Below are 27,330 nucleotides of genomic sequence, written 5' to 3'. Positions count from 1 at the left end.
TAGAACCAGAGGTCATCCAATGAACATAACGTAAGAAGAGCCCTGCTGGATCAGGTCAAAGGCCCATCTAGTCCAGCTTCCTGTATCTCACAGTGGCCCACCAGATGCCTCAGGGAGTACACAAGACCATGAGAGGCCTGCATCCTGGTGCCCTCCCTTGCATCTGGCATTCTGAGGTAGCCTAAAACCAGGACATTGCACATACTCATCATGGCTTGGAACCTGTGATGGAGTCTTCTTCCATAAATTTGTCCAATCCCCTTTTAAAGGCATCCAGGTCAGACGCCATCACCACATCCTGTGGCAAGGAGTTCCACAGACTAATCACACGCTGGGTAAAGAAAAAAATTTTCTTTTGTCTGTCCTAGACTGCAGAGGCCCAAACACTGTAGCCTTCCTCGTAAGGGAGGTGCCCCAGTCCAGTAATCATTTCAGTCACTCTCTTCTGCACTTTTTCCATTTCCACTATGTCCTTTTTGAGATGTGGTGACCAGAACTGGACGCAATAATAATAATAATAATAATAATAATAATAATAATAAAGGTATTTATATACCGCCTTTCTTTTCATCTGAACACCAGTTGCAGGAGAACAATGGTGGGAGAAAAGTATGCCTTCCTCTCTTGCTTGTGGGCTGCCCCAAAGCCATCATCCTTTGACATTCTGGTAGCAAATTAGAACGACCAGCAGGTGGCGCTGTGGAACAGCTGTACTACGCATGAGCAGAAAACAAGGCCACGTTGGCTTTTCTGTCAGGCTCACAATGGGAAGCCGGCCTAGCTGACTGCGCATGCGCTAAAACAAGTTATGGTTTGCGCATGCGCGTAGGGCTTCTGCGGCCTTCGGCATCTTCGCGCATGCGCGTTACTACTTTATCCCTCTCCGAGTTGTGGCTGCATCGAGGTCGTGTTGCTGCTACAGTTCCGGGCTGTGAACGGTACGGGAGGGCGGGGAGGAGGGAAGAAGCCGCCTGCTGTCGAGATGGGAGCTCTCGGGGAAGAAAAACGTTGGTGCTCGTTGTGCGCATGCGCGGCCGGCCCTGGACCTTGAGCATGAGGCGTCCCGCCCGCTGTCAACTCCCGTTGCATGCTGGGAAGGTGGTTTCTGTGCCTAGTGTGGAGCCGCGGTGCATGCTGGGAGTCTGGTTCTCTTGTCATTTAACCCTTAGAGTCCGAAAGGTAAACAAAACCAATGAGGTTGTTTGTGCTGTTCCTTGGAGACAGCAGGAGATATCTCCTTGGAGATAGCCTCTGAGGGCAGGGGGCTGTCTGGCAACTGCAGCATTACCCCTCCCCCCCTCCCGAAGCCATGTCTGGTTTGCACCAGGGCTTAATCTGTGGAACTCCTTGCCACAGGATGTGGACATGTGATCTGGACTGGATGCCTTGAAAAAGTGGATTGGACAGATTTCTGGAGGAAAAGCCCATCACGGGTTGCAAGCCATGCTGGGCATGTGCAACCAACTTCTTTTACCTCAGAACAGACTAAAGAAAATATTTCTTTACCCAGTGTGTAATTAGTCTGTGGAATGCCCTGCCACAGGAAGTGGTGATGGCAGCTCGCCTAGATGTCTTTAAGAGGGGATTAGACAAATTTCTGGAGGAAAAGTCCATTGCATGTCACAAATCATGATAGGCATGTGCAAGCTCCTGATAGGCTGCCTCAGAACGCAGGGGAGGGCACTAGGATGCAGGTTGCTGTCTTGTGTGCTCCCTGAGGCATCTGGTGGGCCACTGTGAGATACAGGAAACTGGACTAGATGGGCCTTTGGCCTGACCCAGCAGGGCTCTTCTGATGTTCTTGTAGCAAGCTAGGCACTGTCTCTGGGGTAGAAGTCAGCAATGTCCATCTCTGCGGTTGTACATTATTCTTCCCCAGGTAATGAGAACAGACAGACATCCATATACAAACTCTTGCCTTTCGTTCTGGATTTGTTAACCTGGAGTTACTCTAAATATCTATTTTACACTGTAGTGTAGACCAGAGTTCGTTCTTTGGCCAGAAGTGCATATAGCACAAGAAATGATTATTTTACCACTCTGGTTATATATACAAAAGATAATTTACGTTTGTTAAGGGTAACTGTTCAGTTTTATCTTCCATAGGTGCTTTAAGTTAATTCTGAATATCCTGCAGGGCACAGTCCTATGAATATCTACTCAGAAGTAAGTCCAATTGTGTTCAATGTGGCTTACTCCCAGGAAAGTGTATAGCCTTAATGCATCTGCTCTTCATTCTCCTGGCAAACAGATATATGTACCTCCATTACAATCCTGAAGCAGCATATCACATTTGTTTTTGGTAACAAGCCTAGTTGTGGACCTTTCTATAAAGGTGTTGTTATTGCTGTGTATTGAGAAGTTGGGTTTCCATAGAGTGAAGTAATACACTCAACCTGTAATCATAGGAATTCAGTTTTTGAGTGTGGTTTTTTTTTCCTCTGCAGTTCCTTCAGTTCCATGGCTTTGGTATCAGCCGATTCCCGCATTGCTGAGCTCCTAGGGGAGTTGCATCAGCTTATCAAACAGACACAGGTAATGAGGTAGCCTTTCCAGAGCAGTTAAAGTGAAAGGGACTGGGTTGTCAAAGAATAGTCTCATCTTCTGGTTGTCTAGGATGGAAATATCTCAGACAGCCTATATAGTTATCATTTGCTGTGGGAGGAACAAGGAGTTGGTCTGGGGATGACAGGTTGGGAGCACCCAAACTGTGAGTTGTATTGCCAGTAAAGTTACCCAGAAGCCCTTTCCTCACCAGGAAGAACGACTGAGGAGTGAACACAACCTGGTGAACATCCAGAAAACGCATGAGAGAATGCAGACAGAAAACAAAAGTGAGTGGGACTTTTTGAACATATGTAGCTGCCTTATGCCTTTAATCCTTCTTGCCCACCCCTTTCTGGACATGCCAGAGATCTTCTGCATGCCTAGCATATGCTCCACCACTGAACTACAGACCCAGATTCATCCCCCATTGTAAAGTATGACACTGCCTTATCCTTTTCAAGGTTTAAAGTCTTCCCCAGCTTGAAATCCCTTTAAGATGTCTCAAGAGACTTGATGGGGGGTTGAAAGTTAGGATAGCCTCATCTTTCTCCATTTCAGTATCTCCATATTATCGGACCAAGTTACGTGGCCTCTACACAACAGCCAAGGCTGATGCAGAAGCTGAATGCAAGTGAGTGTACCCAAACACCAAGTTCCCATAAGGAGATCTTGACTTGTAGAAAACTTCCATGTACTTTTTCTCCCCACTATCCAGCATCCTACGTAAGGACCTTGACAAGATTGCTGAGATTAAGTCCCTTCTTGAAGAACGTCGTATTGGTGAGTGCCACAGAGTTCTGAAGAGACTGCATCAAATGAGACAAGACTTACCTTAAAGCACTGGGGCAAGTGGTGTAAACTCCAGCTTAGTCCAAGCTAACAGTGTTTCAGTCACCTGGGGACTCTGAAAGGGTCTCTGAAAAGGCTATTTGTTTGTTCCCTGGGCAAACTGTGCATTGAGCTTGACTTCCCTTAGCATTGGGGACCTGGCTGACAGAAAAAGATAATTTAGGTCCTGACTTTCCTTTAGGAAAGACCCATAGGGGTAAGGGCGCCTTTCCTGGAGGTAAGGGGAAAAGTTTCCCCTTGCCTCTGGCTGAGTCGCCTTGGGCCCCTATCCTGCACTGGATACAGCACAAGCCTTTGGGCTCGCCTGTTCCAGCGCAAGGTAGGATTGCACCTATAGTTTCATAATTCCATGTGATTAAGGCATTGCAAGACTGATATTTCAGCTCATCACATACATGCAAAGAAAAACACAGAACAAACAGAAACTAAGCAAAGAAAAATTAAGGTCATCGAGTTGATCTGAAATATTGGAAATTGACTAAAAACTCTACTCGGAGGACCAGAACAAATGCTTTGTAATCTTAAATGGTAGAGGAAGTTTCACATTTCTAGAGTGATGTTTTTATTGGGCATTTTTCGGTGATGGGTTTTCAAGAGGATTTCTCTTGAAATCAGCAGATCAGATCAACTTCTGATCTGTTTCCCTTTCTCCCCACAGCTGCCAAGATTGCTGGACTCTACAATGATTCAGAGCCACCGCGGAAAACCATGCGTCGTGGTGTGCTAATGACGCTTCTCCAGCAGTCGGCCATGACGCTTCCTCTGTGGATTGGGAAACCTGGAGAGAAGTGATTATTGGAGGGGGGAGGGGGAATGGTGTGCCTTGATAATCTGTTAAGGTATTTAGCCTTTAACCATGCCTAAAATCCCATGTCCTCTCTTCTTTCCATAGGCCTCCCCCACTGTGTGGCGCCATTCCTGCCTCAAGCGATTATGTGGCCAAACCAGGGGACAAGGTGGCAGCCCGCGTCAAAGCTGTTGATGGGGATGAGCAGTGGATCTTGGCTGAGGCTGTGAGCTACAATCATGCCACCAACAAGTGAGTGTGTCTGGTGTATGAAGCTATAGGGGGGCATTCAAGGGTTTTCCTTGCTACGATTGATGAGATTTTGTCTGTGGAGAGCTGTGATTGCACAGATATCTTGGTCTAGGAATGTTTGTTTGTCCCTGAAAAGTTCCTCATTTAGATTAGTGCTCGTGGAGATTTGGAACTGAATTCTGACCTTATTTTGGTGGTGACTTGGTAGCTACTGGTTTGCTCTAGCTTCAGGTCCACCTTGTGGCTAGCAACTCAAGCCCTTACTGCCAAAAGTGATGGGTTCTTTGCTGCCCTTGTGCACCAGACCTGCAATATACCAGCAGACTATGGTATGACAATATCGTGGCAAGCTGCAGGCCAAATAGAAAAGGCTGTTTTTCAGGGTGGAAGCCTCACTACAATTGTGCTTTCAGATGCTTGTGTATAGAAATCTGCATGCCCAATGTTTATGCTCTCTGGTTAACCAGTGCACCCAGACATTGCTCTTCCCATCCAAAAACAGAAGCTGTTATTGTTATGATTAAGAATATTTATATGCTGCTTTTAAACAAAAAACATTCATGAAACTGTTTACATAGCAAAATAAATGCTTCCTGGTCATCAAAGTGCTGACAATCTAAAAATATGCAGGAGAAGCATCAGCAAACAGCCCCTAAGAAATGTGCTATGTTGTCTTGTCATTGTGACATGTGAGTGATAGCTCAGGTTCATACAAAAATAGATGCACAGAAATTGTTGTCTAGGGCTACATGTGAGAGGGCTAGAGAAGACTTCTACATGTATGTGATTCCTAACATTTGCTAGAGTAATGATGGATCTCAGCTTTCCCGTGGACCCAGATCTTTTTCTGTGATCCTGTGGTTTTGATTGCCTTGTGTTCTTACCTGGTGTCTTCTTTCCCCCAGGTATGAGGTGGATGATATTGATGAAGAAGGAAAAGAGTAAGTTGTGAAGTGATTGTAAAAGAGGGCTGCTGTGGGGAATCACAGAATGTTAGAGTTGGAAGGAATCCTGGAGGGGGTGATCGTCCAGTGGTCTTCAACCTTTTGCATGCAACAACCCCAATATATTAATAAATAAAGTATGAGACTGGGGACCCCACTGTCGATCCTGACCCCCCTCCCAGAACCCTATCCACTCACCCCCACCCATGTCCCCGCCCACTCCCTGCCTCTGTAATGCTCTCCCAGCACTGTTCACTGTGGCCAAAAATTTTTATTAGAGAGAACAGGAAAAAGTTACCGTGAAGCCTGGTGCTAGTGAAAGCTATTTTAACACAATTGCTAAGAATCTGAGCAAGACTGGAAAACAGTCTCTTGGTACCTGAAGGGGTACACCAGATGCCTCCCCCTTGGTGATCTAGTCCAGTGGTCTTCAACCTTTTTCATTCCTGTAGGTTGCCACGACCCCACAACTGAGGCTTTGCAACCCCATTGGGGTCCTGACCTCAAGACTGAAGAACACTAGTCTAGTCCAACACTCCTGAACAGTGCAGCATCTCAGCATCTCTGATAGCTGGCCATCCAGCCTCTGCTTGAAAACCACTAATGAAGCAAAGCCCACACCTGCATGAGGCAGACTATTTCAGTGCCAGAGAACTCTTATAGTTAGGTAGTTCTTCCTCATGTTTAGCCTAAATCTGTCTCCCTGTAGTTTCAACCCATTGGTTCTAGTCCTGCCCTCAGGAGCCACAGAGAGTGTCCTCCTTTCTTCTGCATGACAGCTTTTCAGATACTTGAAGATGGCTGTCGCATCTCCCCTTAGTGTCCTCTTTCCCAAGCTAAAAGTATCAAGTTCTTTAGCTGTTCATCATAGGACATGGTTTCCAGCACCATCCTGGTTGCCCTTCACTGCATTTATTCCAGCTTATCAATGTCTTTTAAGATATGGTTCCCCACACAGGATGCAGTATTCCAAGTGCAGCCTGACTAGTACGGAGCTGAGTGGGATTGTAACTTCTTGCGGCTTGTCTCTGTTAACACAGTCCTGCACTGCAGTCACGTTTTTGCAGCTACTCCACACTTCAGCTTGTGGTCCACAGACACCTAGATTGTTTTCATCCATGCTGCTGCCAAACCAGATGTCCCCTATCCTCTACTTGTGTCTCTGATTCTTTGTACCTATGTGCAGGACTGTAATCTTTTCTGGCTTTCATCTTGTTGGTACGGGCTCAATGAGACATGAGTTGTTTGGGTTACCATGTTAATGTCTACCTCCTCTCCCTAGGCGCCACACCCTGAGCCGCCGCCGTATTATCCCCTTGCCCCAGTGGAAGGCTAACCCAGAAACAGACCCCGAAGCCTTGTTCCAGAAAGACCAGCTGGTCCTGGCCTTGTATCCACAGACCACCTGCTTTTACCGAGCGCTGATCCACACCCCACCACAGCGGGTAAGGAAGAAGCCAAGAGGCAGTGATTAGTCCACCCTGTGGCTGCCAAGCTGTTGTCTCCTCTTCCCCATTGGCCTTGTACTAGTTCCTGAAATTGAGTGAGTTCAGCTGTGATGGGAAACTACTTTCTGCCACAGCAAGGAGCTTGGGAGAGCCATGGGCTCTCCTTCTCCCCCTTTCTTCCTTTACATATGAGAGGAAAGGGAAAGAACATAAGAACAGCCCCACTGGATCAGGCCATAGCCCCATCTAGTCCAGCTTCCTGTATCTCACAGCGGCCCACCAAATGCCCCAGGGAGCACACCAGATAACAAGAGACCTCATCCTGGTGCCCTCCCTTGCATCCGGCCTTCTGACATAGCCCATTTCTAAAATCAGGAGGTTCCGCATACATATCATGGCTTGTACCCCGTAATGAATTTTTCCTCCAGAAACTTGTCCAATCCCCTTCTAAAGGCATCTAGGCCAGATGCTATCACCACATCCTGTTTTCAAGTAAATCAGATATGTGTTATGTTCAGAGACAGGGAACTGTGTACATATTGTGGAACTGTAACTTCCTTTAGGTATCAAAGCAAAATCTGAAGCTGGTTTGATCCTGGTTTATCAGTGTGAACAAACCACAGTCCCCCAAGTTCGTACATTATAAAGAGCAGTGTTCTATTTCAAACCCAAAGTGCAAGCCTTCACTATTCTTTCCTTGTGTGCAAAAGCAGAGGGGTGGGAGAGCACATAAGAGCATAGATCTCTGAGCTCAATCCTTTATGTGTCTACTCAGAAGTAAGTCCCAGTGTAGTTAGCCTAGGCTTACTCCTAGGTGTGGATAGGATTGCAGGCTCAGGCTTCTCCTTGTAGTAGGAAACTGATTTCCCGTGATATCTAAATCCACCTATAGTAGTCTCATCTAACATAAGAACTGCCTTGCTGCCTTGAGACAAAATTCCATCTAACCCTGTATTCTGTCAGCATTCATGCAACCCACAACTAGTTTATGTCCTGGTTGTTTGTCCTCTGTATTCATCTCCTGAACACAAAGTTTTCACCTCTGTTTGTCATGGCTGATTGCCACCATCCTTCGTGTATTTGTTTAATCACTTTGTAAAGCCATCTAAGCTCGTTACCCTTCCTACATCTCTTGTTCCAGCATGTATTGTCTTTGATGTGTCCTGGGCCTGCTGCAGCAGATTCTTTTCACTGAGTAGCCCAGCAGGTTTCCTTGTGATTTTGTGCATGAAGGTGCTGTCAGCCGCTATTGAACATCAGGTGCATGGGATAAGTGCTCAGAATGGATCCTGCTGGCCAAGTTGGCAGCAGGTCAGGGGTGTGAGTTGGCCCATCCCACAACTTAATTGAGTAATGTTGCTGTAAGGGGAATTGACTCTGAACTAAAACTGCCTGGTTCAAGAGAACATGAAGTAATGAACCAGGGGTTTTTTCCCCTCTGTAAGGTAATGGGTAACTTGTCTTTCTCCCAGCCTCAGGACGATTACTCAGTGCTGTTTGAAGACACCAGCTATGCTGATGGCTACTCTCCACCCCTCAATGTGGCTCAGCGCTATGTCGTGGCCTGCAAAGAAACCAAGAAGAAGTGACCATGCCCTCTAGTGGGAGTTGGATGGTGTGGCATGGTAAGAAACCAGATCTGTGGAACAGATGGACTTTTGCGGTGGCAGATTTGATAAAACAGAAACAAGCAAAAATCCAACAAGAGCAAGAGACAAGTTTATTAATTCAGTCAGCATAAATCTGAGCACTCATCTTTTCTTCAGAAGAATTGGTTGCAACTTTTCGATGGCTAGCTTCAAAAGTTAGCTACTGTGATACACGTCAGTAGCTCCTCTTGAAGCTGATTATCAAAGAAATTGCAAACAGTTCCTCTGATAAAGCACTTGTTGCACAAGATGGTTTGGGATATCTACTGCTTGGATTAATAGACATGTCCTTTGGATCTGCTGGATGTCTCTTTGTGGTGCTTGGTATGTTCCAATTTAATAAAACACTATGTGTTTAATCTTGTTCTGCATGCTTTTTTTTTCTACCAGAAGGACTTCATAAATCAAGGTGGGGAATGAAAGCTTCAGGTCCCCCTGGTTTGCCACAGAACAAAGCAAATGCACGAGATTATATGGCAACAAGTTAGTGTAGGCTTGTGACTTCTCATTTCAGGAGTGGCGAGAATCCCTTAGTTTTTGATAAGGAAGGGTGGCTGGGTTGTTTAAACTACTTTAGGGGGTAATTTTCTGTATAATATCTGTGGCGCATTCAGTGCCTTGTCTCATTCAGTCCCCCCAGCAGGCTTGCAAGACAAGAGAGGTGGTTTCTGTTCTAATTATTCTCTTAAGGTTTTTCTCTGAATCCCTTCTATATAATTGAGAACTTTTGGAGAAGTTATAACGGTTGAGTAATGAGTAGGGGTAGGGCTTGGGGTGAGAAGCAGTGAATAATCCGATAACACCACACACTGTCTACATCTGCTTAAAGATAAAGCAAATTGGATGGGAGACCATGGAGTGTTCCAAGTAAGAGCAGAATATACACATTTTATTTAAAAACAATAAATAAAGAGTGATTAGGATGTGCAAGGCCTTCTTTAGAGTTGCATCAGGGCTTTAGAAACTCAATCAAAAAGAACAAGGGAGGCACTCTTGCTGTAAAAGCCTTTTTGCTTCTGCAGACCTTTGGAAGTGAAATCACTGGGGTAAGTCCTGATGTTGATATTGAGGGTGTTGTTTAAGTGATTGCTACCTTTCTGTGTTGACTTATATTTTATATATTGACATTTTTGTACACCACCTCAAGCAATAGGAAAGGTAGGGTGGCAATGTGTTAAATTTTATAGTTGCAGAGAGAGGAGGTTGTGTGGTTTGGCATCAAGGGTTCATGGCCGAGCCTGGACTGAAACCAAGCTGAGCTACAATGGGGTTGTGGTTGGAGCACTAGATTACAGCTGGGGGAAATGGGGTTCAGATCCCTCCTTAGCCATCGAGCTACCTGGATGACTTTGGCCATTTGGTACATATCAAACGGCTTTGTGGATACAGTCGTTGTGAAGACAGGGACAGGAAGAGTCATGTATGCCCCTCCGAGGTCTTTAGAGAAAAGGCAGGATATGTAGTGATGCTGATAGTGTCTTGTAAGCTCCGCATCACCACTGGTTTCAGAGCTGGTGCTGGAAAAATCACAGTGATTTTCCTCTTTGTGTTCCAGGGGAACAGCAACAATTTCATGCCTGCAATTTTTATTTTATCAAGTTCCCAGCTTTGGTCTCTTGTTCTGACCTGTCCTCTTCCATCCCTGGACACCTCAGAAACACCCATCCTCTGTCTCAGCTCTGGCTTCTCCTCTGTGCCAGTGAACTTTAGCCAGTGGTGTTTTTTTTTATGCTTGTTAAAAACAACATGAAACCTTTACGGAGTTTGCTGGTTAACTGCCCTGCCCAACCAACAGGATCTGGGTGGGGCCCTAGTATTAGGGGTGATTGGTAGCTTCCTTTCCTTAAGCCAGGTTTAGGATTGCTAAACTGCAGGTGAGAGATGCTCAATTTAATCTCAGTAACAGGTGGCATTTTGTTAACAAACCAGTGTAGCATACTGGTTTAAAGACTGAGCTGTGAATTGGGCCTTTTCTGGTCTGAATCTCAGCTCTGCCATGAACGCACTAGGTAGGCTTAGGCAATTCACTCCGTAGCCTCAGCTATGTTATGATTATAATACTTCCCTTAAAAAAACATTTATCTGGAGTGTGTAGGATTCCCCCCCCCCTTCTTTTGAACCCACCACCTGATTCACAGAGCTCACCAGCCCAAACTCCATCAGTCTGAGAAGCTCAAATGTGTCAGACTCCACCCTCCTGACCCATGAGAAACTCACCAGGTTCAGCCTCCTGAGCAGGTGTTCTTAAAACTATAAGTTGACAACTTCAGGTGTTGATGCAAGCTTTGGATGATCCACATTCTGAATGGCAGACTGTTGGCTCTCATGTGCATCTTAGCAAGAAGGCAAATTCTGTGCAAAGGCAGAATTGGGTACTGGGTTCGGATTTCAGCACAGTATTCTGAAAATGTGACCTTAAACCAGCCATTTTCAACCACTGTGCCGTGGCACACTGGCGTGCCGTGAATGGTCTGCAGGTGTACCACGAGAGTTTGGGCTTCTTGGCTCCCTTTCCCTCCCGTTGAGTCACAAAAGCAAAATGAATTATTCAGTTTAAGCCAGTGTGCAGTAGGTCACAAAATTCTTGGCACAGAATTTAACACTAGTGTGTTAAAAAAATAAATGCACCCAGAGCCTTGGCCATAGTTTTGCATGTTTCACTCATACAGGCCTGTACTCAATTGTACCAGATATTTATTCTCACTAAGGTTCATGTAGTCTCTTTTGGAACCCGTTGTGACCATATCAAAGGCTGGTGGCACAAAAGAAAATAACCACTGCACTGAAATGACTCATTGAGCAAGAACTCAGTGTGAAACATGGCCAGTTGCAAAAATCTAGAGAGCTCTCCAGTAAAAGCAAATATGCCATCTTACACAGCAAAACGTTTGACAGCCTTTCAACTATTATGCAACAAAAAAAAACAAGGGAGGAGAACGTGATCTTGTGTTGAAACCTCCTTCGACTCTTGTAGGAGAAAATCCAATAACCCTCCAAGGGCATGTTCTTTGCACAAATGTGTGGAAGTAACATACGCATCCAGCACAATTCCAGTCCTGCGGAATGCACCGATCCAGTTTCACCTCAGAGCAGGAGTTCTATAAAACATTGACTCTTATAAAAACTTCCACTCTCAGCAGTAAAGGTGAAACACCGTTCATTGACACTAGGCCAATAAACAATAAAAACAAACAGTGTGGATTTCCTACCCTCTTTTTCACATTATAGCACAGGCAGAAGTGCTCATCCACTTGTGGAAGGCATCTTTAGATACAATCCAGTGGATATCAGTTTCAACAGAATAGTGATCTTCGGTGATCAGCAGTTCTTCGTATTCCTCTTCTATGTTACTATGGGATTGGCTTAGCCTGCATTGTCTTGTTTGAACTGAGCATGGATGAATGGAGGTGATGCTATGCCACCATTCACACAATGCTCCATCAGGTTGGCATCTGAAGGAAAAAAAAGGGTAGTTGAGCTTTGAGTGGTTCCCATGGTTCTTCTCTCGAGTTAAACCTTACATCATATACTGTTTCAGTTCATGAGAGTTCACAGTCTTGGCCTTCTGTGGCTGCCTCACCTTTGACCTCCCCAGTAGGAGCCTCAGGAAAAGAAGCTTTTAGGCTGCACTCTACAAAGGTGAGAACAAAAACTTGACACATATTTGAAAGCCCTGCCAGACCGATGCCATGTATTCCATTTCCATTCATTAAGAAAGCTTGTGGTACAGCACCCTGAGGTTGCATCCCTTTGGGATGAAGATTGAAGGATCACATGTTCTAACCCTATCCCAAATTTGCCAAAAGGCAGAAAGGCCCCTGCACACAGAAAACCAGAACATCAAGGCAGAGATGAGGCTAAAACCCATTTTATTGGAAGTGCTAGCTTTACACAGCAGGGAGATATGCAAGTGCTCCATCACGTAACTCTCTTCCTTACATAGGTATGTACCACTGCAGACTGAGAGGTCCACCCCAGAGTTTTTCACCTAGTGATACTGCCCAGTAGGGAGCTGGCACTTGGCTCCACTGCCATGGTGACCACATGGCACTGCCTGGACAGGGTGGAGTCTGTTGGAAGTGGCTGGGATGATGGGTGTGCCACAGGTAAAGCCACAGCTGCGCAGCTGCCTGGCCATTCAGAAGAGGTACAGTTTGGGGAAGGAAGCTGCAGAGTGAAGCCTCAACTGGATAGGACTGGGCCGTAACTCATCACATGGGAACCCGCATGGGTGGATTTAGTCCTCAGCTGAACCTATCACCAACTTGTTGTTTTAATTTTTAAAAAAGGAATATAATTTCTCAAATGTTGAAGGGAATAGGCTTTGCTGAAAGAGGGCTTCCTTCTCAAGGGAAGCAAGAGCCATCAGATCTCGGTCCGGAACTTGAGGGTGGTTCCTTCCATTTGCCTCTTGTAATCTTCGTCAAAGTGCTCGTTTTGAGCCACTGTGAATAGGTTCTTCCAGTCACCGGTGATTCCTGGGTTGGGGAAAGAGACAGCAGTCAGATTACTGATGACTGATGGGGGATGAAGCCTATCAGATTTGATGGGTGGGAAAGGAACAGAATTGCAGTTCCTTCCCCACCCAGGCCCCCTATTTCTCTTTCACTCATTAATGGAAGCTATTAATGGGGCAAGACTCAGCCTTTTTTGTTTGTTTCAAAATTCTAAAGCTTCCTCCCCCTTTGTTTCTCCAAATTCTAGACCCTGAGGAGGGTGGCAAAGGATGTTGTCCTCACTCCCCATTTGAACAGCATGTTCCATTCTTATTCTGAGCAAACAGAGATCCATAGCCTTCCGTTGTCGGGCCAACTCACCTTTCCTCATGAACGGGGAAACTGTGTGGTCCATGATGGAGGTGGGAATGCTTGTGTAATTGGCCATTTTGTTCTGTTGCATCTCTTTAAAGGAAGTGAGGTGCGCAATCTTCTCCACCAGGTGAGGATCAGGGGTCCTTCCAAGGAATTCTATTACTTTTTGGATCTCCCGCTGAGGATCCTAGAGGAGAAGCAGTGTTTGGGGACTGTTCTCATGGGTTGGAGAGGGGTGGCAGAGAAGGAGCAAGAAGGCTGGGATACTAAAAAAAACACAGCCCATCACCCACTTGGTGCTCCAGTGCACCTGCTGCTGCTACTCCACTTCTGAACACTCATGTTCAAATCATAAGGAGATTTTGCAAGCACACATGTGCCCAGATGTCTCTTAGCCATGATCACAAAATGGAACTCAGAAGACAGAGTCTCTGGGATGCTAGGGACAAACCATGATTTGTGTATGGATGAGTGGGTGTGGGTGTAAGGCAGTGCTGCGCTTCCGGAAATATCTGGCTACTGTTGGAAACAAAAAAAGACTAGGCCAAACCGCAGCTCATGAGCCTTGTGTGGCTCTTTGGCCTATAATGTGAGGCTCATGGAAATACGTTGGCTGAGCTCCTTTTTGCATCACAATTAATATAAAAGGTTCATAAAATTTTCAAGCTTTATGATTAGTTACCAGGTATAAACTGAGAGTACACTGGATTAAAAAGTAAACTGAATGTTCATGTTGAGTAAATATGTTCAAGAATCTAAATACTTCTTAAATATTGCAGCTCTCGGCATCTGAAGTTTACCAAATGTAAGCAAGTTAAGCAAGTTTGGCCATCCCTGGACTAGAGAAATGGATGTTTTGTCTGATCCACTGTGATGGCTAGAGGGGCGGAAGGGTAGAGAAAGAAGAGGTCAAGGAGGGCTGGTTGCAGAGGCTGGGGCTGATTGGGGGAAGCAGAGCCGGCGTTAAGAGAGTTAGGGTGCAATCCTAACCAACTTTCCAGCACTGACATAGCTATGCCAATGTGGTGTGCACTGCATCCTGCAGTGGGGAGGTAGTCAAGGGGGTCTCCTCAAGCTTAGGGCGTGTTTGTTGCCTTACCTTGGGGGCTGCATTGCGGCTAAGTCAGTACTAGAAAGTTGGTTAGGATTGCGCCCTTAGTCTGGGAAGAAATAAAGTATGACACTTCCAGAGGGAGTGGAGGAAATGCTGGAGGAACAGAAAAGCTATTACCTCTTTCATGTCTTCGTAGAACAGGTAGAGCATCCGTTGTTCTTTTCTCTTGTCCCACCAGCCTTTGACATGCTCGTACCAGGATCCAAAGGAGACTACAGAGAGACATGTGCCTTAGTGAGAACCTTCTCCAAAATGGAAGCCCCAGGCCTGCCACTTTGGGGAGAGGACATAGCTCAGTGATGTGGCCTGTCCAAGATTCTTCTAAGCTTAATATCTAGATAAAAGTTCTTGGGTAGCAGGATTAGGGGGGAAACCTCTGGCTGAGACTTTTGAAGAGGAAGAGTGGAGGACAACAGTGGTGGGCTAGAGCATCAGATGCTCCATACTTACTCTTCTGCTCTTCCCCCTCTTCCTTTTCCAGTGAGTGGGAAGAGCACTGGAGATAAGTGAGCAGACAAACGTGGATGCCTACCTTGTGCCTGATGCAACAGCCTCAATTGGTCTCATGTATTGTGCAAGTGCCCAACCAACATGTAAAGGGAAGGCAGATTGTGTTGCCTGGCCTCACCACTCGGCAGCTGCAATTCGGCAACCACTGCCCAGTGTGTAGCATAAGGTGGGAGAATGGGGTTTCTACATGACCAAAGCCAGATGCACATAGACCCTTCCCTAGGTCTATGGGGAAGCAGTCAGGTACTCTGATGGATGAGGTCCCTAATTGCATGGAAGGGTTTTTTCCCACAGGTCCAGATTTGAAGCAATGTCTTCCTCGTCTTTGCAGTCAAGGCTGGGCTTGTGGGTGTGAGTGTGGGTGGGCAAAGTGCCCACCGACACAATTCTTCCCCTGTACGCATTGCTTAAGCCCCTAGAGTGGAACTTGAGTCTAGCTCTCATGCAGCTATATGTGTCTATGGGATCCTATCCCTGAAGCCCCTATCATGAAAAAGGCAACTAGGGCTACCATCCTATACACACGTACCTGGGAGTAAGACCCACTGAACTCAGTGAGGCTTATTTCTGAGCAGAAATGCCTAGGATTGTGCTGTAGGTAAAAATCTGACCCTGGAGTCAACAGAGCTCTAAACCAGGTAGGGTGGGAGATGGTTCACTATCACAGGGGAGCAAGCAGGTTCCAGACTGTACATCATTTGGGCCACGAAACATCTTCCTGAAGTCCTACAGGGTCAGTATCCAAGGGGTTCATTTCCCATTCCACAGTCCTTACCATCTCCAGCCATAAACTTCTCCAGGAATTCATTCCATGTACCAGGTTCAGGATGGACTTTGGCCATTTGATAGAAGTAGTAGTATGAAACAGCTACATCTTTGGCATTCCTGGCTACATAGATCATCTGCTGGGCGAGAGATGAGCATGCAAATTAAGCAGGCCTGCATTGTCTGTTGGGCTCCTGCAAATCACATGTGCAGAAACCTGCTTTTCTGAAGAACATGAAATCTGAGATTTTTGAGATGCACCTTAACCCAACACCCAGTTCCAATATTTCTGCAGGAAATAAGCAACTGTAGGCCCTCTCTCTCCATTCCACCCCTCCACTCTGTGACTTTGATGGCCCCTCGAAGATTCCCCACTTGGTAGATTCAGGCACTGCACCTTCTCACCTTGCACTTCTTTTCCCAGAAGGATTCGGGGAGCAACTGGACAGGGAGGTGGGTTTTGATCAGGCGTGGAGGGGGGAGCACTTTGAGCAGCTCGATGCCTGGAAGACAGAAGCAGTGAAGTGGCTTCTCTCACCCTCTACCCATCCCTCACTAACAACACTACAGTGCCCCCTAGAGAAGAGGCGAGCAAAAGGTCAGAATCTACTGGTAGATCTCCAGGGAATGCAGCTGATCAGCAATTTTGCAACTCCCAAATCGAACTTTCTGCAAACTCCCAAACTCTAGCAAAAAGGTCTTTCTTTTCACTCCAAGGACAAGGGGAAGTGATGGAAGCAAGCATGCAAACTGAGATAGATGCCCTCTGCCAGTTCACCAACAGAGGCCTCCTTCACCTTAGTTGGCCTCCTAGATGGGGCAGCACCAATTGGAGAGCCAGTGAGGTTTTTTTTACCTGCGGGAACGCCAGGAGCAGCAAATTCAAGGAAGGGGACTCGCAGGTAGATGGGATCTTCCCTGCATTTCTGGGGGTCTCCCTCTTTACAGATCAAGTCGATGACCTCGCTGACCCAGGTTGTTCCTGATAGGACATGATAAATAAAGTTGGGTGAAGCAGATCAGGAGTGTAGTACAAGGGGAAAAAAACCCACAGAGCTGAATTTCACACAAACAGTTATTTCAGCTTAACACTTGCTCACTCTATTGAACTTTGGTATCAGTTTCACTTAGGAAGAGAGAATGTCAGGAGCATGGACAGGAAAAGTTACTGCTACTCCTGAACTGAGGGGCTGCGTGAATGTTACAAGGGTTCCATTTCCATGTTGCATTTCCATGTTCCAGGTCTCTCAGTTCAGACCTGATTTGTGATGGGTTCCTTGACTGCAAAGAAAATTCAAGTTCCAATCATTTAGTTTGTACTGGACCCATTCACCTTTAATAGTTATGCTGATGTCGGCAGGTATAGCCATCCAGGGCCAGCCCACCCATGAGGCTGTCCTCAGGAAGCCAATTACGAGGGTTACCCACCCTTTTCTGCCCACTTGCCTCCAGGATGCAAGAGAAGAGGGGAATGGGGTGCAACAGGAAGTGCACTAAACAGAAGAGTTGTGGGCTAGAGTGTCTCACATCTTGGTCTAGTCCACCACTCTCCTGCCCTACACCTGTTGTCCTGTCTAGTTTTTTTTCATACTGCCCCTCCTCCCTTTTCCAAGTCAGGAAGCAGGAGAAGTAGAAGCTGACACATCAGTAGGTAAAAGTGGCATGCTGCCTCTGGTGCTAGGAACTGGCCCTGTTGCTATTCTACTTTAAGCACAGCCAAATCCATGCCAAATCTATCCATACCCCCTCTCCCTGTGCGCCACAACAATGTCAATCCAAATTAGACCCACCCCAGACACACCCAGCTGCTTCTTTGAGAAATCAGCAGTTTCCACCACAGAATTCTCATTTGACCCTCAGTTAGGCCCTCAGAAGCTAGTGGGTTACAGGTGACTGCAACTGTAGAAATAAAACAGGCAGAAGTGACGTGGTGACGTAGCCATGTGTAACGGTGGGTGTGGCAAAGGGGGACTGAGGTCTGTGGTTCTTGGTAGGTGGAATTATGCTCTACGGATGTTCACATGTCCCTCTTGTCACCTGTAAATCTTGCAAGGTGTGCTGCCTTGCTTTCTCCCTGCTTATAGTTGCCTGTCCATGCATCTCCATCACCCTCACTTCCTCAAGACCAGGATTCACTGACAAGCTGCCCCCCTGAACTTTCTTGCTATCAGGATGACCAGATGTCCTATTTTTCCAGGATGTGTCCTCTTTTTTAGCCTTATGTCCTGGAAAAGAACTTCAGTGTCCTCCTTTTCCCTGTGAGCAGGCAGCGCATAGCCTTCTTGGAGTTAATAAATTATGTGTAATATAGATTTAAATTTAATAATAAGTAATATAGTGTTTAAATCAACCATGTGAAAGCAATATACGAGTGTTTTTAGCTTTTATGTTGCCGTGTCCTACATTTTTCTGGGATGTCCTACATTTGGGGGTGTCTTGTCCTCTTTTGCAGTTATGACTTCTGGTCACCCTGCAAAGCCGCTTTGAGGACGGTGGAGGAAGCCACAGTTCCAAGTGCCCCCTTCCCCCTTGGTCTGTGGGGATCCAGCCCACAAGGCGTCACTCACCAGACTTGGGGTACGTGGAGATCAGCAAGTCGTCCGGGTGTGCTTGGAAGCCGTCCACCTCCTCCATCATCTCGGCAAAGTACTTAATCAGGGGGACCCCCCGGATGGAAACCAACGGGGGGCGCACCTCTTCTTCGTCGGTCTTCATCCTGGCAGGAAAGGGGTTAATCGGTGGGCAAGCGCACATCCCACCGGTGAAGCCCCTGGACTGGAGTCCGCTGATGTGGCTCGGAGCCCAGAGCCTGGGCAACAGAGCCTTGCGGAACAGGTTGGCTGGGGAGGGACAACTTTTCTTGTGCGTGGAATTAGAGGAATTCCTGGGGGGGGGCCCGCTGGAGTTGTGGATTTGTGGGGGGGGGGGGTGATTGAAGCCGCAGGAGTGGGAAAGCAAATTGAGAGTGGGGAAAAAGAGAGGACCCTGGAATCCTGGCTCACAGCCCCCCCCCACCCCTTCTAAGCTACAAGCCAGCCCCCCTGCGCCTGGCTCACAGCCCCCCCCGCCTTCTAGCCCCCTCCCCATGCTTTGCAGGACAGACCCCCCACCCCCCCAGCAGCTCCGCCAAAGGGTCATGTACCTTGAGCTGGAGATGCAAGCCGGAGCTGAGCTGAAGCTGAACTGGGCAGGGTGACTGGATCTGCCCCAGGAATGGGTGGAGGAGAAATGAATTTCTCACCCAGTTGAAATTCATTGGCAGGGGGAGGGCCCGGGAGTGTTTGCCAACTTGCCTCTGAGAGCATTTCCAAGCCCTTCTGATTGAGCCGGGCCTCCCATTGCGAAAGAGTTTTGGCTTAGCTCCTCAAGGCAATCATTGATACCAGGGCAGAGTTTTGGCTTAGCTGCTCAAGGCAATCTTTGATACCAGGGCAGGGCAGGTCTTGACTCTGCAAGAGGTGCCAGTGTAGCTTTCCAACTTTCCAGGCACTTGGACCTTGGAGCCCTGCCCTTAGCTGCTACTGTTGCCCAGGACTGACTGCCATTCCTCATTCTGACTGGAAATGCACTCCAGACATGCTCAGAGGACTCCTTGCTGCACGACTGCCTCACACATTTCGGGTTGGGATGAAGCATTGCAAACAGGTTTCTGGGCTGGACTTTGATTCAGATGGAGACCTGTCAAATCCAAATCTAGGGAGGTCCAGTGGGAGGAGGACAGCCCTCTTTCCCTTTTGGCTGGCCCCCTTAGTGTCTGTGGAGCAGCAGGATGAGCTATCAGTGGGAGGGAGGGAGCTGGATTTCATTAAGGTCCATCTTCCCCACGTAGTCAGAGGGCTTCCTTGGGTCTGAGATCCTTCTCCAGTTCAAAATCCCCTTTGGAAAAACTGGTGTGGACCCCAAGGCTTGTCCGGCTTTGGATCCTGTCTCAACATCCTTTGATTCTTATCACCCGAAATGGCTCCGAAGGGGAAGGGAAGGGGCCATTTGCTCCATGCGGTGAGGTGCCCTGAAAAACTGAGTTCTTTGCACCCCCTCTAGCTACGCCACTACTCACAGCCTATCCAACTTTCCTGCACCAGTGCAGCTGCAATGCATTTAGAACAGTGTTTCTCAAACTGTGGGTTGGGAGCCACTAGGCTGGTCACGAACCAATTTCATTTCAACATTTTATTTTTAATATATTAAATGATGCTACCATGGTATGTGACTGCATTTGGGGAAATGTTACAGATCTGTTTTTTTGTAACAGGCTTTTGTGTATATGATAGTAAATGGGACTTACTCCTGGGTAGGAATGGGTAGAATTGCAGCCTAGGATTGTCAAAATTTTTTCCTGCTTAATGATGTCACTTCCGGTCATGACATCACTTCCGGTGGGTCCTGACAGATTCTCATTCTAAAAAGTGGGTCCCTGTGCTAAAAGTGTGAGAACCACTGAGAGGGTAGCTGAACAAATATTCTCTTACCTTAAGGAGGCTTTCATGACAGCCCCCCCCCCCCACTGCAGGATGCAGTGTACACTCTGTTGGCACACCTGCATCAGTGCTGGAAAGTTGGATAGGATTGGGCCCTCAGTCTCCCCTTTCCATCATGACTGTCAGTCTCCCACTTAAATCTCTTCTTAAGTGGTGTGTGCTTATCTCCTGAGCCCATTTGTCCAATCAGCTTCTTCCACTTGAAGCCAGCTTCCTCTTCCTTTCCGGAAACTGCAAGGAGAGAAGGACATTATTGTTGCTGCTGGGCACTTACCCAACCTGCAAGGATAATCAGAGCTCCCACTAGAACAAGACCATCATTATTATGCACTTTGTCTTTTTTTGTTAACTGCCACCGGCTACAGTACATATCTGGAGGCAGCACAAACCTCTCTGGCACGTCTCCAGGGCTGGCCCATCCATGAGGTTGATTGAGCCAGTCGCCTCAGGCAGCAGGTTGGTAGTGATGGGTTGCGCATCTCTGTTGACAGACTTGCCACCACTACTCCTCCTCCCCTTGTTCCCTGGATTGGAAAAAGGGATGGAGTGGAAAAAGTATAGCGGAGAGGAGAATGGTTTCTAATGCTCTAGTCACCACTTTCCTGCTTCCCACTTCCTTTTCCACTCCATACCTCTGGACATATCACCAGGTTGGGGGAGCAACTTTTGGCATGGCTTCTTGGGTGGCAGGAGGTCTTGGATCAGCCCTGCAGTCCAGTGCAATGGGAGATATCATGTTCATCCATAATCCTAGTCTATGGCATGCTTAGGACTCTGCGGGAAGTGCAAAGATAAGAAGACAGTACAGTATGGGGGGGATGGTCTCTGTGCAAATGAAGAGTGCACCAGAGAGTACTTTGCAACCCACCCACCTCAACCCTGTAGTGGAGCCACAACAGTCCCATCTAGATACCTGGAACTAGTTTAGATAGAAGGGGAGTATTCACATTCATTGAGGATGGGTCTTTCAATGGTTATGAGCCATGATGTTGATGTTGATGAATCAGTGGGAGACTATCTCTGATTACCAGTGCCAGGGGGGGGGGGGGAGCAGCAGGGGGCTGTTCATTCTTCCAGTTTATGGGCTCCTTGAAGGCACCTAGTTTGCTGCTCTGTAGATACCAGCCTAGATGGACCTTTGATCTGATCCAGCAAATGCATTCCTTTCATCTCATGCCCAGGACTCCCTAAACTAGTTCGTGCAGTTTGAATGAGAAAGGCTTTCCAACTTTGTGATTTGCGAAGCAGCTTGGGGAGGGGGCTGTTGCTTTGTGGAGAGTGGGGGGGTGGAAGGCTGTATTGCCCCCTCCTCAGCCTGTAGATCTGCATGCAAACCCATATTGCTAAGACACCACCATAAGTGTCCCTTGCATTATCCTTCCTACCAGTGAACTAGAATTTCCATCTCCATGGAGGGGACTGAACAAGATGCTCAATTCTTAATGTGTGCCTATTTTGAACACATTGCAAACAGTGTGTGACACTTATGACCAGGCATCTTCAACCAAGTGTCTGGTCTGGGTTCAGACCCAAAGTTACACCTGATTGACTGCAGTTCCCCGGGGCCTGAACCCCTTTTTGATTTAAGGATAGGGACCAACCAGTTAGGGCAAGGTTGAGTAAACAGCCACAAGACACGTAATTTGCCCAGATTGTAACTTTTGTTGCATTTATAGTAACACATAAAATTGTGACAAGTGTTTATGGGAAGGGGGAAAAGAGGAACATGCTTTTCTCCATTCCTGCCACGTTGCTTAAGCAGATGGAGGATTGAACAGACTCTGGCCTGAAAGGCTGGGACTCAGATTCTTTCACAGATAATTCCAGAAGACCCTCACCAATTCAAAGCATCCCCAAGGCTACATCAGGACACAAATGGTCATTATTCCCTCCCCCTTATCTTTTACATCAGGGGTCTCCAAACTGTTCGGCACAAGGGATGCATCGTATATCTGACATGGTGTTGAGGGCCAAAAAATAAATAAATCCATAAATAATACATATTTACATATCAGAGAACCGATGTACTGTACTGATGTACAATAAGTGGGTGGGGGTGGAAGGGGGAGGGGAGCAGAGGGCAAAATTGATTTGTACAGGATGAGAGGGGAATGGATTTTGAAAAAGGATTGGGGGAGCAGGGGGCAAAATTGATTTGCACAGGAAGAGCGAGAATGGATTTTGAAAAAGCATCAGGCAACCCATGACGCAAATCACAACCTTTTTTATTTGTCTCTGTTTCTGCTCCGTGTGAGTTTAACGTAGATGTTAATTTAAATTTATTTTTATGTTCCAGGTCTCCCAGAATCGGTATATATCTCATTCAGCCACTAGAGGTGCTGAATGTAATGCAGTGTAATGGAATAATTTCTTTCAATTACAGGTACATTGCATTCAGCAGCTCTAGTGACTGAGTGCAGTATATACCCATGCTGGGAAACCCGGAATTGCTTCCTTTGAGTTATTTTTAGCTCTGAGATGCTGGGGAATCTCATGGGCCAGATAAAATCCTCTGGAGGGCCAGATGTGGCCCCTAGGCCGGAGTTTAGACACCCTGTTTTAGGTAAAATACGATTAATGAATGGATGAAGCTGCCTTCTGCAGAGTCAGAGCTTTACTCCAGCTAGGTCAGTACTGTCGACCCTGACTGGAAGCAGCTCTCCATGGTTCAGACAGGGGTCTTTCTAACCTGACCTTCACTTACCAGAGATGAAGCCCAGCACCTTGTGTCCTGCTCCTGATCTATTACCATTTCTAATGGTCATATCCTTACAACAAGCCTGGAGGATAAGAAAATATCATCATCTCCATATTGCAACTGGGGAGTTCAAAGAGAGAGTGGCTTACCAAGGCTACCTGGTCTGGGATCTTGTGTAGGTGCATTCCAACGTAGCCTTGATCCCCTAGATCCCATTACCACCTCTCAGCTGTGCGGCAATGCGAGACTTCCCCAGGACTCACCCCCCTGCAAGATCTCTTGGGGGATCTCTGGAAGTGGAGATATTGACAACTCCCTGGAAAGTGTCTCAGTTGTGTTTCATTCATTCAAGCAAAGCAGGCAAATAGCCAAGCAATGTATGTGTTGGTTATAATGTCCATGTTCTCTAGATGCCACCCTGCTGCTTCATTCAAGTGTGATATCGAACAAACTTGTTTCCAGGGCTGGCCCAAGACCACCTGACCCTGAGGGCATCTGCCAAATTCTGCCCCCCTTACCTGATGATGAGTCACCCTCTGCTCTGGAAAAGGGAGAAGGAGCCAGAGCGGAAGTGTGGAGGAGAGGGTACTCTGGCCCACAAATTCCTTTCTTCCACATTCCTCTTCTGCTTTACCCCCTCTTCCTTTTCCCATTCAGGGAGTGGGAGGAGGAAGAGGAGGAGCAGTGGAGGCAATTGGGGAGATGGAGATGGGCACTCCCCCCCCCCTGCCAAGCTACTGCTGGAAGCAACCATCTCATTCAGCCCTCATAGTTTCCTTCTTTAACGCCAATTTGTCTGTCTATTTAAAGCAGGCCTCACCGAAAATACTCTGATTCTCATCACAACCAGTTGTCCTGTAGCCTGGAACCCAGGGCAATGTAATCTCAAATGGTAGTGATGTGCTCCTTCAAAATGTGAAATCAACAGCCACAATATGATCCAAATCTCCACCAAAAGGAGACTCTCTGTCTCAGTCCAGTTGGAGGGCTGGCTGGCTTTCCTATGGAACACCCCATAGCTTTATGCCCACAGTTCTGATTGGTCCTTGAGGCTGGATTACCCATCTGCCTTTGCCAGATAAAACTGAACATTCCAACATAGCCCACCCTAAACCATGTATGTGCCCTAGATAACAATTATCTTCAAAACAAGCCCAAATGTGTTCTGTGGATCTTGCCTCATAACACTTCTGTACTGGTAATCCTAACAACACAGGGGCCTTTGTGACCTTCCAGTCAGTGAGATTATTTTTTTGCCAACAGCCGTCTCATTACTCCAAAACAGCACCCTGTGTAGCAGTTAGAGCTGATGTGGCACAATGACTGATCCAAGACCTCCTGATGCATGATGTGGCATGTTAGATGCTGCCCTCCTTACTCCATGATGTGCCATCTTCTGGTCCTCCCGCTCTCCAATGTTCTAGCTCAGCACTTCCCTCTCTTCCACATTTCCTCTTCCTCTCTGTCCTTTCTTCCTTTACCAATCCAAGGAGGAGGAGTGGGGGCGAGTAGACAGACAAAGATGGGCCAGCTCTGGGCTGTGTCAGACTGGGGAGGGGGGGAATCTTCTCCCATGAAGTTGCTGGAGAATCTGGAGCCTGTCACATGTCCCTCCACCTAACTGATCTCAGAGGATTGCAGTGAGGATAAAGGAAGAGGTGATGAATGCCAAGCAGAGCTTCTTGGAAGATGTGAGGGATGAAAATTGAATAAATGAGTGAATTAAGTGAAAACCATTGTGCAGTGCCATAAATGCGCATGGCCCTTTACCATATAGAAGAGAATATTCTGAGGGGCTCACAATCCAAAACAGATACAGGAGAGACAACAGAGGAATGGAAGGGGAGATGGTGCCAGGGGATATGGGGAAGAATATGTGCACATGGGCAACGTTGAAGCTGAGAAAAGGGACACATTTATTGAAGGGAGCAGGGGAGTTTTTGCAAGCTATGGGTGGTGGAGCTGGAGAAACAAAGGTCCCAGGCAAAGGTATAGTCTGCTCCCACAAACATAGACTCTAATGCAATGCAGACCTTCTCAAGAGGCAGCAGGATTCTGGGTGCCAACATGGCATTTTTCAAAGACTGGAAGGGAGAGTGAGTCAATGAAGTTTTTGCCTTGGAATGGAAGGGGTAAGGCAAAGTACAGCTACTTGTAGAGGGGGATTCCTGGCATTCCTCCAGACATGCAAAACCATGCAAGATGTCAGGGAGAGTGTTAGCCTGTTAATTATTAGCCCATTAATCAGGATTGCTTCTCAAGAGACAGCCAAAAACCCCTTTGGGGGGAGAATTTCCCATACACCTGCCTTAAAATTCAGACCTCTGTACTTTGTGCTACCCAGTGTGGGGGGTCAGGGTGTTGGAGGCCTTGGCCCCTAGTAATGGCCCCCACCCCAGCTTGCCAGTGGAAGCAACTAGCAGCTGCTCCTCCACATAGGTCAATGGAAGCATTCCCTATGATAAGGGACCCTATGATGATAGGATAGGCTCTGAGGGATACCCGTATTGGTATAGTGGGTGCCAGGTTCCCTTGTGTCAGCCATTCATATGGGGGTGGGCCTTGTGTCAGCCATTCATATGGGGGTGGGTGGGTTTCAGGGACTCAGCCTGACTAGCTGGGCCCTCTGATGATTGTGACCTTGAGCTAGGGCCCAACCTCTGCTCCTAACCTCTCAGGCTTCCTTTCAATCAATATTTAGCTGGTTCAGATGATTCCTCATGCTGATAAACCTACTTTTAAAGTCGCATGCCTTGAAACCCATGGGGCCAGCGTCGGCAAGGAAAATATCACACAAACCAGATACTCCTTTTTTTAATCATTTGAAGATCCCAATTTCTCCTTACATTATTGCAACTGAAGTTTTCAATCTTTTCAGATCCAGAACCCACTTTTAACCCAAACTGCAGACCAGACTCCTTAACAATAGTACGTATATAGAAGGGGGAATTTTAACAGGTTTCATTTCGCATACAGGGTTAAAAAAAAAGTCATGTCTACCAAAATGTATTTTCTACCTGGGGTAGGCAGACTTTATGCATGTTTGGGTTTCTCCTAGAACTTCAAGGTCCACCAACTGGAGCAAGATAGGTACACAATAGTGACTCAACAGACGCTCTAGCTTGCCACTCTACTCCACACCTCTCCTGATCTGCCCCCCCCTTCCTTTTCCAATCCAGTGGATGGGCGAAACAGGGTGGACGCATTACCAGGTTAGCGGGATCAGTATTTGGCACACTACCTCAGGTGCCTGAAGGTCTAGTGCTGGCCTTGAGGGTTGCCAAACCACCAGGATTGGTCTGGAGGAGTCTCCAGGATCCAGCACCAAGCTCCAGGTGTTGAACTGAAAGCAATCCTGGAGATTTTAACAGAGCCCCCAACATTACATCGGGTTGCGGGGCGACAGACCCCCCTGGGAATAGCTTCAGTCAGAGTTGGCAACCTTACACAGGATGCAGGCCAGAGCCAAAAACCACAGCTGTTTAGCACAGAATATATAAAGCTGAAACAGCTTCCTTAGCCTGGTATTTTGAGGCTGAGGTATTTAGAGGTTGAAGGCTCCTTATATACAGTTTGGGTTTCCAGCTATTTATGTGTGGTATGTTTCATAGCAAGTTTTATGTCACTTGATCTCCAACTCTACTGTGTTTTTATGATAGTTTGGACAGTTGTTCTGCCTCTGGAAGGAAAAGCAGATTAGAAATGTTCAAATATAAAGCACATTAAAATTTCTTTTTCTGGACTTGCAAAACAGTCACATTACACAAGATTTTAAGCCAGGGGCTCCCCCTAGTGGTCTCGTTCTTCACAAACTTTTGCATAGTAAAAGTATATTTTGAGACACTTAAGAGCCCATCAGCATGTCAATTCAGAAGTAAGTTCCATTATAGTCAATGGAGCTTAGTCCCAGGTAAGTGTGGATAGGAGTGCAGCCTAGGTTAAGCAAGCATCCATACCTGCAAATAAGTGACGTAAGATTTTGAGTTGACATCAAATTGAAGAAATCTGGCAGCCCCCTATCCCCTGCCAGCCCATAGCTATGGCCAGAGCACATGCTTTGTGCTATGGTGGGATGGGTGGGTCACCAGACACCCAGGAAACACTTTTTTACTTGCCTTCCCATAGGCCACCTGGCCTCAACACGTCCTCGGGGGCATGTTGGGCCGCGACCATTTCCACATCTTGAGTGGTCTTTCCCAGTCGTACTGGGCAATGCCAAGGACTGAATCTAGAATCTTCTATAGGCAGAAACTCAACCATTGAGATACAGTCCTCCAGGCCAATCCTGATTGCAGACCTTTTAGTTATTTCCCACTGAGATAGGCTGAGAAAGGTTCTGCTTCAAATCCCCTTCTGTCAAGAGATCAAGGGCCTCGGTGGTTGTGCTGACAAAATCTCTGCTAAGGGAGAACCCCTTGCCCACCCCTTGCCTTTTCACAAGCAAGGGAAGACCTGGCTGTTTTAGTAGGCTTTTACAT

General features: G+C 47.0%; 2 protein-coding genes across 3 annotated transcripts; one reads left to right on the top strand and one right to left on the bottom strand.

Annotated features, from left to right (window-relative positions):
- Nucleotides 1-850: 850 nt before the first annotated feature.
- On the top strand, nucleotides 851-8,835 carry SGF29 (SAGA complex associated factor 29). 2 transcript variants are annotated; one of them, XM_066628340.1, is made up of 10 exons: nucleotides 851-938; nucleotides 2,448-2,535; nucleotides 2,759-2,834; nucleotides 3,106-3,178; nucleotides 3,263-3,327; nucleotides 4,055-4,184; nucleotides 4,289-4,435; nucleotides 5,341-5,376; nucleotides 6,662-6,824; nucleotides 8,300-8,835. In XM_066628340.1, exons 1-10 carry the CDS (start codon nucleotides 859-861, stop codon nucleotides 8,414-8,416), a joined length of 975 nt encoding a protein of 324 aa, XP_066484437.1. In that variant the 5' UTR covers nucleotides 851-858; the 3' UTR covers nucleotides 8,417-8,835. The 2 variants fall into 2 exon arrangements, with proteins under 2 accessions (XP_066484437.1, XP_066484438.1); XM_066628341.1 differs by lacking the exon at nucleotides 851-938 and adding an exon at nucleotides 976-1,179.
- Nucleotides 8,836-12,328: 3,493 nt separating this feature from the next.
- Nucleotides 12,329-19,023, bottom strand: LOC136651012 (sulfotransferase 1A1-like). The gene is made up of 8 exons (XM_066627045.1): nucleotides 18,819-19,023; nucleotides 18,244-18,392; nucleotides 16,533-16,658; nucleotides 16,082-16,179; nucleotides 15,687-15,813; nucleotides 14,519-14,613; nucleotides 13,294-13,474; nucleotides 12,329-12,954 (listed from the first exon to the last, which is right to left on the bottom strand). The coding sequence occupies exons 2-8, from the start codon at nucleotides 18,389-18,391 to the stop codon at nucleotides 12,842-12,844; spliced, it is 888 nt and encodes a 295-aa protein (XP_066483142.1). The 5' UTR covers nucleotide 18,392; nucleotides 18,819-19,023; the 3' UTR covers nucleotides 12,329-12,841.
- Between the last annotated feature and the right edge of the window lie 8,307 nt (nucleotides 19,024-27,330).

Source organism: Tiliqua scincoides, chromosome 5 (assembly GCF_035046505.1).
Source record: "Tiliqua scincoides isolate rTilSci1 chromosome 5, rTilSci1.hap2, whole genome shotgun sequence".
Lineage (NCBI taxonomy): Eukaryota > Metazoa > Chordata > Lepidosauria > Squamata > Scincidae > Tiliqua > Tiliqua scincoides.
The sequence above is the reverse complement of the archived record's forward strand: the minus strand, read 5'-3'. Positions and strand labels throughout refer to the sequence as shown.